At 42.4% G+C, this 14,685-nt stretch overlaps 1 protein-coding gene across 2 annotated transcripts in view; it reads right to left on the minus strand.

Moving 5' to 3' along the window:
• R3HDM4 (R3H domain containing 4) overlaps nucleotides 1-14,685 on the minus strand; it is a 102,790-nt gene that overhangs the window by 23,077 nt on the left and 65,028 nt on the right. For both annotated transcript variants that reach the window (XM_077475649.1, XM_077475648.1), the window contains exon 4: nucleotides 1,058-1,175. In XM_077475649.1, the coding sequence (XP_077331775.1) occupies nucleotides 1,058-1,175 (118 nt within the window). The remainder of the gene's footprint in view (nucleotides 1-1,057; nucleotides 1,176-14,685) is intronic.

Consider the following 14,685-nt stretch of genomic DNA (forward strand, 5'->3'; position numbering starts at 1 on the left):
ACCATCTCTTGTCTTTTTTTACATATCACTGCTTTTTGGGGTGAATTGGTATGGGTACAATTACCCATACATATGGGGGGGAACCCCCCCAAAGAACCCATCCCCCCATGTTGAGGGCATGTGGCCTGGTATGGTTGCATGCTCTGATAAAGGTCTGAAATGGATTGGGCCATTTTTTGCCTCCGAATCCATACTAGAATCCATACTAGACCTGAAGGGCTTGGCAAGGGCACCAAGCCATTTTTTTCACCGGCAATTTTTTTTTATTTTAACATTTAGCTGACAGCTAAATGTTAAAATAAAAAAAATTGCTGGCGAGTTCATGAGTCATCACTCATCGGCTGTTAGGGACGCGACAGCCAGGTTCCCGGCCCCCTCCTTAGCCACCAGCTATATACAGTGTTTGAAGTTCAGTCACTTTCTTTTGGATGAAAAACGGATGACTACGTCATCCATTTTGACGTGACTGAACTGATGTAATGAATGGTCCCATATGTGTGAAAGGGGCTAATAGGAAAGCAAAGCTTTAATTCTGTCTCTTCAGAATAGTAAAAGTAGGTAATTTTGCATCTGTTTCCCATTGTGCTGTGTACTATATGATATTTCAATTCTGAAAGAGATGAAATCCTCCTAGTCTGAACAGTAGGACTTTTAATATAGCAAGAATCAAATTACAACAGATACCAATGTGCATCTACATTATGGAAGCCTGTGGTGGGTGGCTAGACTCAAGCACAAATACATGACAAAAATTGTGTTGAGACAAAATCCTGTCCCTTCACCATTAAGCCCCATAACCTTCCCCGCTACACCATGGCAGGTGCAGAAATCATCACCAGTGCTTAACCAATTAGAAATGCGTAGGAAGCCGACTGGTCTAGAAGTGGTTCCCTTCTCTATTAAACTGAAAAAACTCAATTTGACAACGGTTTTGGAATCAACCATATTCTTATAAGTGAAGAACTTCTCTGTATTTGCTTGCTATAACAGATCATGATATAATTAAAATAAATCCTCAAAGTACCACACATTGCGGCAAAATGGTTTAGTAAGGTACCTGTCCTCTTATCCTTTAGTTTATTAATTCTTTCCCTAGGTCTCCTCACTTCCTGCTCCAAGTACAGAAGAACCTTCTCTTGTTCTTCCCCAGAGCGGTTCATAAACTCATTCCATATCTGCAAAAAAAAAAATAGATTTTTAAGAAGAGTTATGTAGCAGGACACTACTTCAAAACATAAAAGCACAGCGCAAAAACTTTGCATAAGACAGTTAGATGTGATCTTCAGGAGGTAAGTACTTTTGCATAATGTAGTCTAGTTTGCAGGTTTAGCATTCTAATAATACTTTACAATCCATATACTTTTTCATCTGAAGCACGTCATGAAGCAGTGAGAGATGATAAAACGGTGCCTATTCTTACAGCATTAACAAAAAAAATAAATCACTTTGTACGACAAGTCACGGTCATAAAAAGACAGAGAGTGTCCAATTACTGCTAAATGGATTAGAAGGGGTTTTGGAAATGGCTAAAATACAAATTACGTAAAAACAAATCGATTGGAAAAAGCCTTACTCCCAAAAGTTGAATCTAAAGAGAAAGGTTTTTGTTGTTATCGCATTGGAAGCACTGGACTGCTTAAAACAGCATTAAGCCCAAAACCAAAATATGTAATATATTGCTGCTTACCAATCATTAGATGTGGTGGCTACATTTGTTTTCTTTTATAAGTTTTCAACTGGTGATCTGGCCAGTAACAAACCTCCGATATTGGAATGCCTTCATTCTGCATAAATGGCCAGAGAGGGCACAGCAAACAGCAACAGCCTGGGTGGGAGGGGATTGTTAAATGTACTAGAAGATTTAAATATACAAACAAAGATCTGCCCGCCATTGCAAGGTGAGTAGTAAATTTGAGAGCATGAAGTGGGGAAGAGGCAGGGTCTGCAAATCCAGTTTGTAGCCCCTAGAACAGAGTCAGGACCCAGATATCTGAGATTTCTGTGACCAGAACTCTGACAAAAGTCTCCCTGCTTTGACAAACTTAAAAACAAAAAAGATTTCCTGCTTATACTCTACATTTAATAATAAAACATTAAAAAAGGGCAACTCCACTTTTGTGGGGGAAAAAAATTAGCAAATTAAAAAAAAATTATAGCGTATACAATTGTGACACAAGTGAAATTGTAATTGAATGGTATAAAAAAAAAAAAACAACACACCTTTCCTGTAATTTTCTGTAAAATGCAATGCAAAGCTACCTTGAAGAGTTTTGTACAACCCCTCAGATACAGTGAGGAAAAAAAGTATTTGATCCCCTGCTGATTTTGTATGTTTGCCCACTGACAAAGAAATGATCAGTCTAATTTTAATGGTAGGTTTATTTTAACAGTAAGGGACAGAACAAAAAAATCCAGAAAAATGCATTTAAAAAAATACATTAATTTGCTTTTTAAGGAGTGAAATTCCCCATCAATCACCAAGATTTCTGGCTCCCAGAGGTCTTCTATACAGGCAACAAGCTGAGATTAGGAGCACTCTCAAAAAGGGAGTGCTCCTAAACTCAGCTCGTTAACGCTGTAAAAGACACATGTCCACAGAAGCAATCAGATTCCAATTTATCCGCCATGGCTAAAACCAAATAGCTGTCCACGGATGTCAAGTACAAGATTGTAGACCTACACAAGGCTGGAATGGGCTACAAGAGCATCGCCAAGCAGCTTGGGTTAGAGGGCAATAACAGTTGGTGCAATTATTTACAAGTGGAAGAAATACAAAATAACTGTCAATCTCCCTCAGTCTGGGGCTCCATGCAAGATCTCACCTTGTGAAGTTTCATTGACCATGAGAATCAGCTCAGAACTACATGGGAGAATCTGGTCAATGACCTCAAGGCAGCTGGGAGCATGGTCACCAGCAAAACAATTGGTAACACACTACGCCTTGAAGGACTGAAATCCTGCAGTGCCAGCAATGTCCCCCTGCTCAAGAAGGCATATGTACAGGCCCATGTGAAGTTTGCTAATGAACATCTGAAGGATTCAGAGGAGAACTAGGTGAAAGTGTTGTGGTCAGATGAGATCAAAAATCAAGCCATTTGGCATCAACAAATTGCTGGGTTTGGAGGAGAAGCAATGCTACCTACGACCCCAAGAACACCATCCCCACCATCAAACATGGAGGTGAAAGCATTATACTTTGGGGGCATTTTTTTTTGCTAAGGGGACAGGACAACTTCACCACATCAGAAGGGACAGTGGACAGGGCTACATACTGTCAAATCTTGGGTGAGTGCCGCCTTCCCTCAGCCAGGAAAACAAAAGGCCAAGAAAACAAAAGGAGTTGCTCAATAAGCACATTAAGGTCCTGGAGTGGCCTAGCCAGTCACCAGACCTTAATTCCATAGAAAATATGCAGAGGGAGCTGAAGGTTCGAGTTACCAAACGTCAGCCTTGAAACCTTAATGACTTGGAGAGGAGTAAAACAAAAACCCTCCTGAGAGGCGTGAAAACCTGGTGGCCAACTACAAGAAACGTCTGACCTCTGATTGCCAAAAAATGCCACCAAGTATGTAAGTTATGTTTTGCGAAGGGGTCAAATACCTATTTCACTCATTAAAATGCCAATCAAATTTATAACTTTTTTTAAATGCTTTTTTCTGGATTTTTTGTTATTCTGTCTCTCACTGTTAAAATACACCTACCATTAAAATTATAGAATGATAATTTCTTCATCAGCGGGCAAAAGTACAAAATCAGCAGGGAATCAAATACTTTTTTCCCTTACTATATGTCATTTACTGCTTGCCTGACCTCACAAATGTGCTTTCAGAAGAATGGTCAAACATTCCCATAGACACACTCCTAAACCTTGTGAACAGCCTTCCCAGAAGAGTTGAAGCTATTATAGTGGCAAAGGGTAGGGTAACTCAATATTGAACACTATTGACTAGGACAGGGATGCCATCAAAGTTCATGTGCGTGTAAAGACAGGCCTTCCAATACTTTTGGTAAATTAATTTATATTATATTTTATATATATATATATATATATATATATATATATATATATATATATATATATATATATATATATATATATATCACACATACACACACACACACACACACACACACACACTCTGACAACAAGATGTCTAAACCGCTGGCAATAAAAGTGAGTACACCCTAAATGAAAAATGTCCAAATTAGTAATTTTCCCTCCCTGGTGTCATCTGACTGTCGGAAACCATGAATCAGATCGAGACAGAAGTACAGTTAAATCTCACTTGTTTAATAATAATAAAAAAAAAGCTAAACAGAGTAAACGTAGTCAAAACAGAGTCAGGAGTTCAGGAACGGGAACGGATAGTCAGACCAGCCAAAATGTCAGGGAGCCAGATATGAGCGTAGTAGAACAGCAAGCAGGATCTGGAGCCAGTAGGAACGTCAGCCAAGCAAGGCATTTAACAGGAACACAGGAGAGCATCTCTAGAAATGAGACCATGGCAAAGGCAGAGATCATCTGGGCTGGACGGCTTAAGTAGGCAGGACATCATCAACAGGTGAGTCACTGTCGAGAAATAGGAGCTGGAAATTAGCTGGGAGCTGAGTGGCCAGCTCAGAGAAGGAAAGGCTGAGCCCAGCCCCGACAGTGTTACAAGGTCTCAGGTGTGAATTAGGAGCAGGTGTGTTAAATTTGGTGTTATTGCGCTCACTCTCTCATACTGGTCACTGGAAGTTCAATATGGCACCTCATTGCAAAGAACTCTGTGGATCTGAAAAAAAAGAATTGTTCCTCTATATAAAGATGGCCTAGGCTATAAAAAGACTGCCAAGACACTGAAAGTGAGCTGTAGCATGGTGGCCAAGACCATACAGCGGTTTGACAGGTTCCACTCCAATGAGTGTTGCCAGCATTGCTGCAGAGGTTGAAGGAATGGGGGGGTCAGCCTGTCAGTGCTCAGACCATATGTTGCACACTGCATCAAATTGGTCTGAATGGCTGTCGTCCCTGAAGGAAGCCTCTTCTAAAGATGATGCACAAGAAAGCCAGCAGTTTGTCAAAGACAAGCAGACTAAGGACAAGGATTACTGGAACCATGTCCTGTGGTCTGATGAAACCAAGATAAACTTATTTGGTTCAGATGGTGTCAAGCATATGTGGCGGCAACCAGGTGAGGAGTTCAAAGACAAGTGTGTCTTGCCTACAGTCAAGCATGGTGGTGTGAGTGTCATGGTCTGGGGAGCTACAGTTTCCCGAGGGGTTTCTGAGTGCATCTGAGCCGTCTCCAAGTATTTCCGAGTCTCTCCGACGACCCCCCCCCCCACCTCTGGCCACATGCGGTACTGCATACAATAGTAGTCAATGTGGAACTAATCATTTTCATTTCCATTGACTTCTATGGGGAAACTCGCATTGATATGGGAGTGCTTTGGATTACAAGCATTCTCCTGGAATGGGTTATGAACGTAATCCAACATTCCACTGTACACCCCAAGGAAAGTCTGAGGAGCAAAGCTAAATTTTAGGGCCAGTCCACACCAGATGCAGTTCAATGCAGTTCTGTTTTTTCTGTACCAATACAGTCAGTTCCGGTCAGTTTCTGCACCAGAAACTGACCAGAAACAGACTGCATGGTGTGAACTAGAGCCATTGGAATACATGGAAAACACTGTGCATGCATTTTTAGTGCAGAAAAAAAGCACACAGAACGGCGTCTGGTGTGAACTAGCCCTTAGACAAAATTCTAATTACCGTATATACTCGAGTATAAGCCGAGATTTTCAGCCTCTTTTTTGAGGCTGAAAGTGCCCCCCTCGGCTTATATTCGAGTCATCGCTGTCTGCCTGCTCGATCAGCGTGTCGAGCAGACAGACAGCGGCCATTCTATTCTAATTCAAAAGCCGCGCCTCCGGCTCCGCCTTCGCCTGTGATAGGCGGAACACTGAATTTCCCAGCAGCCTGTGTTCCGCCTATCACGGACATCCGCTCATCCTCGTACTACGGACGAGGATGAAAGGATGGCCGTGATAGGCGGAACACAGACTGCTGGGAAATTGTGTTCCGCCTATCACAGACAGGGAGGCGCGGCATTTGAACAGGAAAATGGGCGCCGACGAAGAGCGGTGATCCTGGGACGGGACCGGACGGAGGCTCGGCTCGGCTCGGGACGGGACGGGACCGGACGGAGTCTCGGGACGGGACGGGACCGGACCGGACGGAGGCTCGGCTCGGGACAGGACGGGACCGGACGGAGGCTCGGGACCGGACGGAGGCTGGGGACACAGGTAGGCTGGACACACAAGGCCTCACACACACACACACACACACACATGGATGGACATACACACAGGGATGGACACACACACAGGGATGGATGGATGGATGGATGGACGGACACACACACAGGGATGGATGGATGGATGGATGGATGGACGGACACACACACAGGGATGGATGGATGGATGGACACACACACACACACACAGGGATGGATGGATGGATGGACACACACACACACAGGGATGGATGGATGGATGGACACACACACAGGGATGGATGGATGGATGGACACACACACAGGGATGGACAGGCATATCTCACCCTCGGCTTATACACGAGTCAATAGGTTTCCCAGTTTTTTGGGGGTAAATTGGGGGCCTCGGCTTATACTCGGGTCGGCCTATACTCGAGTATATACGGTAACAAGAATTAAACTACAGGTGAGTCTAATTATTCATTAAACAGGTGTCCAGCAGACAGTTGATTATAAAAGGGCATTACTTAACCACTTGCCGACCGCCGCACGACGATATACGTCGACAGAATGGCACGGGCAGGCATATGGGCGTACCTGTACGTCCCTGCCCCCCCGGTGCCAGCGGCAGTCGGTATCCGTGCAGGAGCGATCCGGGATGAGGGGGCGGCCATTCATTCATGGCCACCCCCTCGCGATCGCTCCTGACGAATGGAAGTGAAGCATTGCATCACTTCCTCTCCTGTAATGTAAACACAGGCAGAGGAAGTGATGTAATCTCTCCTCTGTGTCGGTATTTTTCGTTCCGGCACCGAGGAGAGAGGATCGGTGAGTTGCACCAACACGACACTACACAGTAGAACATGCCAGGCACACTCACACCCTCCCTTCACCCCCCGATCACCCCCCCAATTACCCCTGCCCCCCCAGTCACAGTGACACCAATTGCATTTTATTTTTTTTGCATTGGTGTCATTTGTGACTGTAATAACTGTTAGGGCAGTTAGGGTTAGCCCCCTTTAGTTCTAATGTACCCCCTAACCCCCCCAATAAAGGTTTAACCCCGTGATCACCCCCGTCGCCAGTGTCACTAAGGCTGGGTTCACATTGCAGCGGTTTATGAGAACGGATGTGATTCGCACCGCACTGCAGTGCAAATCACATCCGATCTCTGCGATTCGAGTTCAGCCATACAGATAGTATGGCTGAACTCGCGCCGCACCCGCCGCAAATTCGCACGGGACCCTTTTTTTGGTCCGCAGCAGAATCGGATCGCATGGGTGTTCACACCATGCGATCCGAGTTTGCAGATCGCACTGCGATATGCAAACTGATCTGGGGGTGTCATTAACATTTCACTGACACTCCCAGCAGTTCGCATAGGGCAGTGTGAACTGCCGCCGGGAGGCATGCGATGCGGGAACCCGCCGCAGATTCGTGGCGTTCCCGCATCGCTCCAGTGTGAACCCAGCCTAATAAGCGATCGTTTTTCTGATCGCTGTATTAGTGTCACAGGTGACGCTAGTTAGGCAGGTAGGTATTTAGGTTCGCCGCAGCTTTTTATAGCGCCAGGGACCCCCATAAACTACCGCATAAAGCCCCCTGATTGCCCCCTAGTTAACCCTTTCACCAGTGATCACCATATAACTGTTACAGGTGACGCTGGTTGGTTAGTTATTTTTTTATAGTTTAAGGGCACCCGCCATTTATTACCTAGTCTCACTAGTGTACCCCTAAATTTAGGGGTGTCTACTTTCCAAAATGGGGTCATTTGGGGGGGGGGTTTGTGCCATCTTGGCATTTTATGGCCTTCAAAACTGTAACGCCCTTAGAAAGCCTGAAAGCAGTGCTTGGTTTTCGGGGCCCCGTACGCGGCTAGGCTCCCAAAAAGTCCCACATATGTGGTATCCCCGTACTCAGGAGAAGCAGCAGAACTTATTTTGGGGTGTCATTTCACATATGCCCATAGCATGCGTGAGCAATATATCATTTAGTGACAACTTTGTGAAAAAAATAAATAAATAAATAAAAGTTTGTAATTTTCCCGCAACTTGTGCCAAATATAAAATATTCCATGGACTCAACATGCCTCTCAGCAAATAGCTTGGGGTGTCTACTTTCTAAAATGGGGTCATTTGTGGGGGTTTTGTGCCATATTGGCATTTTATGGCCTTCAAAACTGTAATAGGTAGTGAGGAGTGAAATTACAAATGTATGCCCTTAGAAATCCTGAAGGCGGTGCTTGGCTTTCGGGGCCCCGTACGCGGCTAGGCTTCCAAAAAGTCGACCACATGTGGTATCCCCGTACTCAGGAGAAGCAGCAGAATGTATTTTGGGGTACAATTCCACATATAACCATGGCATGTGTGAGCAATATATCATTTAGTGACAACTTTGTGTAAAAAAAAAAAAAAAAAAAAAATTTTTTGGTCATTATTCAATCGCTTGAGGCAAAAAAAAAAAATATTCAATGGGCTCAACATGCCTCTTATCAATTTCCTTAGGGTATCTACTTTCCAAAATGGGGTCATTTGGGGGGGTTTTGTACTGCCCTGCCATTTTAGCACCTCAAGAAATGAGATAGGCAGTCATAAACTAAAAGCTGCGTAAATTCCAGAAAACGTACTTTAGTTTGTAGATGTGACAACTTTTGCGCAAACCAATAAATATACAGTTATTGACTTTTTTTTTTACCAAAGACATGTGGCTGAATACATTTTGGCCTAAATGTATGACTAAAATTGAGTTTATTGGATTTTTCTAATAACAAAAAGTAGAAAATATCATTTTTTTTCAAAATTTGCGGTCTTTTTACGTTTATATCGCAAAAAATAAAAATCGCAGAGTCAGTCAAATACCTTTAAAAGAAAGCTCTATTTGTGGGAAGAAAAGGACGCAAATTTTGTTTGGGTGCAACATTGCATGACCGCGCAATTACCAGTTAAAGCAGCGCAGTGCCAAATTGTAAAAAGACCTCATTGACCAGCAAAATGGTCCGGTCTGAAAGTGGTTAAATAAAACCCTTTCCCATTTCATGTTGTCAGCAATGGCACCACATGGAAGAGAAATGTCACAAGGCCCGAGAATTTATTTACACAAGAAAGGTTAAGGCTACAAGAAGATCAGCAAAGCTTTACTTATCAGTTAGAATACTGTAGCAAAATGGATATAAAAATTTAACAAAGATGGAACTGCAACCATCTCACAAAGACATCCATGCCCTCCACGGAAGTTAACACCTTGACAGGAGCATCTTCTGATGAGAAAGGTTGAAGAAAAATCACCATAAAAGTTCACTGCAGTTAGCTAAAAAGTAGAAAGCCAAACTGGGGTGATTGTTTCACATGACAATACAGCGTACACTGCAGAGGAATGGCATGCATGGGTGTTGTCCACAGAGAGAAGCCTCTCCTAAAGCCCATGCACAAAAAAAGCCCACTTAGAATTTGCCAGGGCCCATGCTGAAAAAGAAAAAAAGACTACTGGGACTCTGTACTCTGGAGTGATGAGACCAAGATAAATGTTTTTGGAACAGATGGCTTCAAAACTGGGTGGCGTCGCAAAGGCAAGGAGTACAAAGAAAAATGCATGGTGTCTACAGTGGAACATTGCGAGGGCAGTGTCCTTCTGTGGGGCTGCATGAGTGCTGCTGGTGTCAGGGAGCTGCATTTCACTGATGGTATCATGAATTCACAGATGTACTGCTCTATATTGAAAGTAGAAGCTACCATCACACCGTGCCCATTTACAATATGAAAATGATCCAAAACACACACCACTGTTGCATTTCTGAAGAACAAGGTGAACGTGATTCAGTGGCCAAGTATGTCTCCTAATCAGAACCCAATCGAACACCTATGGGGAATTCTGAAGACACAATTTGAGCATTATTCTCCATCCAACCTCTAAAAGAGGTCATTCTTGAAGAATGGAAAAAGATAGGAAGTCGCTAACTTGTTCATTCCATGCCTAAAAGACTTGGTGCTGTCCTTACAAATCATTGAGGTCATACAAAATACTAGATGTAGTAGTTTTTGTTGTGAGGTGTATTAATATTTGCATCATCTAATTTGAGCAACTGACGATTTTGTAATATTGTAAGTTATATTATTAACCTTACTTTCATGTAATGGAGCTAAAATAATCTGTTTTGTCAAGATTTTGGAAATTGTTCTTGCATTCATTGAGATAGCGATAAAATCATACTTTTCAAAAGGGGTGTACTTATTTATGCTGAGTGCTGGATAGATAGATACACACACAGAACACAAAGTGGACAAAAATATTGGCACCCATGCATTTGTCAGATAATTCGCCACTTCACCCAGAAAATGGTTGCAATTAGAGATGTTTAGGCCTTCTCATGTTTGTTTATTGTTTGTATTGGTATGACACAAAAAAGTGGAAACAAAAAAAGCCAGAATTTGACTCTTTCCATGCAAAATTCCAACAATGAACTGGGCAAAAATGATTGGCACCGTCTCAAAATTATAAGAAATAATTGCATTCCAAGTTTGTGATACTCCTGTAATTTGTATACACCTATATCAATTAACAGGTGCTGACCACATAGAAATCACACCAGCAACCAGTTAAAATGGTGAAAAATTGACTCAACCTTTCTATGGTGTGCCTCTGTGTGCCACACAGAGAAAGAGTGGCAAAAAATTGTCTGAGGATTTGAGAACAAAAATTGTGGAAAAGCATGGGCAATCTCAAGGTTACAAAACCATCTCCAGACCCCAGAACCTTCCATTAAGAATGCCTGTCGCTGCCTATTACGGTCACAAGGGATGTTTATATTTCTTGCGACAGCAATAAAAGTGATGTAAAACATTTTTTTAAAGGACAGTAACAATAAAACTTTTAAATCTACAGAATATCAGCACTGGAAAAAATGATAAAAATGCCCTGGCAGAAGTTAGGATTTCTTGGCCATTTTTCAGAGATAATAGCCTGATAACATGCACACAAGTTGACACAAAGGGGTTTGAATGGCTATTAAAGGTAACTATCCTCATCTGTGATATGTTTGCTTGTAATTAGTGTGTGTGTGTGTGTGTGTGGTGTGTGTGTATAAAAGGTCAATGAGTTTCTGGACTCCTGACAGACCCTTGCATTATTCATCCAGTGCTGCACTGACGTTTCTGGATTCTGAGTCATGAGGAAAGCAAAAGAATTGTCAAAGGATCTGCAGGAAAAGGTAAACTGTATAAAAAAGGAAAAAGGGATATAAACAAAATATCAAAGGAATTGGGAATGCCAATCAGCAGTGTTCAAACTAATCAAGAAGTGGAAAATTAGGGGTTTTGTTGAAACCAAACCACGGTCAGGTAGACCAACTAAAATTTCAGCCACAACTGCCAGAAAAATAGTTTGGGATGCAACAAAAAACCCACAAATAATGTCAGATGAAATACAGGACTGAAAACATGTGGTGTAGCTGTTTCAAGATGCACAATAAGGAGGCACTTGAAGAAAGGTGGGCTGCATGGTCGAATCGCCAGAAGAAAGCCATTACTATGCAAATGACACAAAGTATCCCGCTTACAATACGCCAAACGGCACAGAGACAAGCCTCAACCGTCTGGCACAGAGTAATTTGTGACGAGACCAAATTTTTTTATTTTTTGGCCACAACCATAAATGCTACATTTGAAGAGGAGTCAACAAGGCCTATGATAAAAGGTACGGAGGTGGATAGCTGATATTATGGGGATGTGTGAGCTACAAAAAGGCACACATATTTTGGTCAAAATTGTTGGCAAAAAATACTGGAGGAACGTTTGCATTCATCAGCCAGGAAGCATGGGACATACTTGGACATTCCAACATGACAACAGCAGCTATAAGCGAAGGTTCTGGGAGAGGCCATCTCAGTCTCCTGACCTCAATATTATTGAGTCATTCTGGGGAGCACTCAAACATACAAGTTCATGCAATAATTTACAGGAACTTGAGGCTTTTTGCCAAGAGGAATGCACAGCTTTACCATCTGAGACGATAAAGAGCCTCATCCACAAATACCACAAAAGACATCAATCGGTCATTGATGTTAAAGGGGGCAATACACGGTATTAAGAACTGGAGTATGTAAACTGTTGATCAGGGTCATTTGGGTAGCTTGTTGCCATTATGATTTAAACACAGTTGATTGATAATAAATGGCTTCAGCCAAACACTAACCATGAGTGAAAGAAAAGTTTTTTGTGTAATCGTTCATATTCTCAGAAAATTGCCAAGAAATCATAAATGATGCCAGGGTATGTAAACTTATGAGCACAACTGTATATACATACACACGCTAGAGGTGCACGATTCTGGCTAAAATGAGAATCACTATTTTTTTGCTTAGAATAAAGATTACGATTCTCGTGGCCAAACATCTTTCACATTATACAAAAAAATTGGGCTAACTTTAAGTTTTTTTGTTTTTTCCCCATTCATTAAAAAAATGTAATAAAAAAAATAAAATTAATGCGCTCGAAAGACCGCTGCGCAAATACAGTGCGACATAAAATATTGCAACAACCACCATTTTATTCTCTAGGGTCTCTGCTAAAAAATATTATATATACAGTTACAAAAAAAGTATGTGAACCCTTTTGGAATTATATGGATTTCTGCACAAATAGGTCATAAAATCTGATCTGATCTTCATCTAAGACATTCACAGTCTGCTTAAACTAATGACACATAAATAATTAAATGTTACCATGTTTTTTATTGAACACACCATGTAAACATTCACAGTGCAGGTGGAAAAAGTATGTGAACCCACAGACTAATGAGATCTCCAAGAGCTAATTGGAGTGAGGTGTCGGCCAACTGGAGTCCAAGCAATGAGATGAGATTGGAGGTGTTGGTTACAGCTGCCCTGACCTATAAAAAACACACACTGGTTCTGGGTTTGCTTTTCACAAGAAGTATTTCCTGATGTGAATGATGCCTCGCACAGAAGACCTACGATTAAGAATTGTTGACTTGCATAAAGCTGGAAAGAGTTATAAAAGTATCTCCAAAAGCCCTGCTGTTCATCAGTCCATGGTAAGACAAATTGTCTATAAATGGAGAAAGTTCAGCACTGCTGCTACTCCCTAGTAGTGGGCGTCCTGTAAAGATGACTGCAAGAGCACAGCGCAGATTGCTCAATGAGGTGAAGAAGAATCCTAGAGTGTCAGCTAAAGGCTTACAAAAGTCTCTGGCATATGCTAACATCCCTGTTACCGAATCTACGATACGTAAAACACTAAGCAAAAATGGATTTCATGGGAGGATACCAAAGAGGAAGCCACTGCTGTCAAAAAAAAAAAAAAAACACATTGCTGCACGTTTACAGTTTGCACAAGAGCACCTGGATGTTCCACAGCAGTACATGCAAAATATTCTGTGGACAGATGAAACCAAAGTTGAGTTGTTTGGAAGAAACACACAACACTATGTGTGGAGAAAAAGAGGCACAGCACACCAGCATCATCGTTTGGGGCTGTTTTGTTGCATCAGGGCCTGGACGGATTGCTATCATCGAAGGAAAAATTAATTCCCAAGTTTATCAAGACATTTTGCAGGAGAACTTAAGGCCATCTCAACAGAAGATGGGTGTTGCAACAGGACAACGACCCAAAGCATAGAAGTAAATCAACAACAGAATGGCTTAAACAAAAGAAAATACGCCTTCTGGAGTGGCCCAGAGTCCTGATCTCAACCCGATTGAGATGCTGTGACATGACCTCAAGAAAGCGATTCACACCAGACATCCCAAGAATATTGCTGAAACAGTTCTGTAAAGAGGAAGGTCAAGAATTACTCCTGACCATTGTACACATCTGATCTGCAACTACAGGAAACGTTTGGATGAAGTTATTGCTTTAATTCTTTGTGCGTCATTAGTTTAAGCAGACTGTGATTGTCTATTGTTGTGACTTAGATCAAGATCAGATCACATTTTATGACCTATTTGTGCAGAAATCCATTTAATTCAAAAAGGGTTCACATACTTTTTTTTTGCAAAATATAATAATATATTTATTATAAATGGAAAACGGCAGCCGGACTTCCAGAAAATGGCCGATTAAGAAAAACTCGTCTGTGGCGACAGAAAATTGTCTGCAGTTCGCACGGCGGCCAGCCCACATGGCATACACACAGATCCCCCAGCATGTCCTAAAAACAGGGAAAAGGACAAGTGGACCACCAACCGCCCAGTGCAGCCCCCTGCCAGGATCCAGAGCCCCCCCCCCCCCCCCAGAGGACCCCTGGCAGGTATTTACCCCGCACCCTCTATGCCCAGTCAGTCAAACAGCAGCCCATAGCATGGGGAAAAGGGAAAGGGAGAGAAGAAAGGGAGAGTGAGAGACTCCCTAGTCAAGCTCCAAGGGAATACCCAGCTGCTCCATCCTGCCGAGACAGGTGGAACCATACTTACCCC

The sequence above is a fragment of the Lithobates pipiens genome, unplaced genomic scaffold (assembly GCF_037356315.1).
Source record: "Lithobates pipiens isolate NorthernLeopardFrog02 unplaced genomic scaffold, aLitPip1_a1.2 Scaffold_13, whole genome shotgun sequence".
Lineage (NCBI taxonomy): Eukaryota > Metazoa > Chordata > Amphibia > Anura > Ranidae > Lithobates > Lithobates pipiens.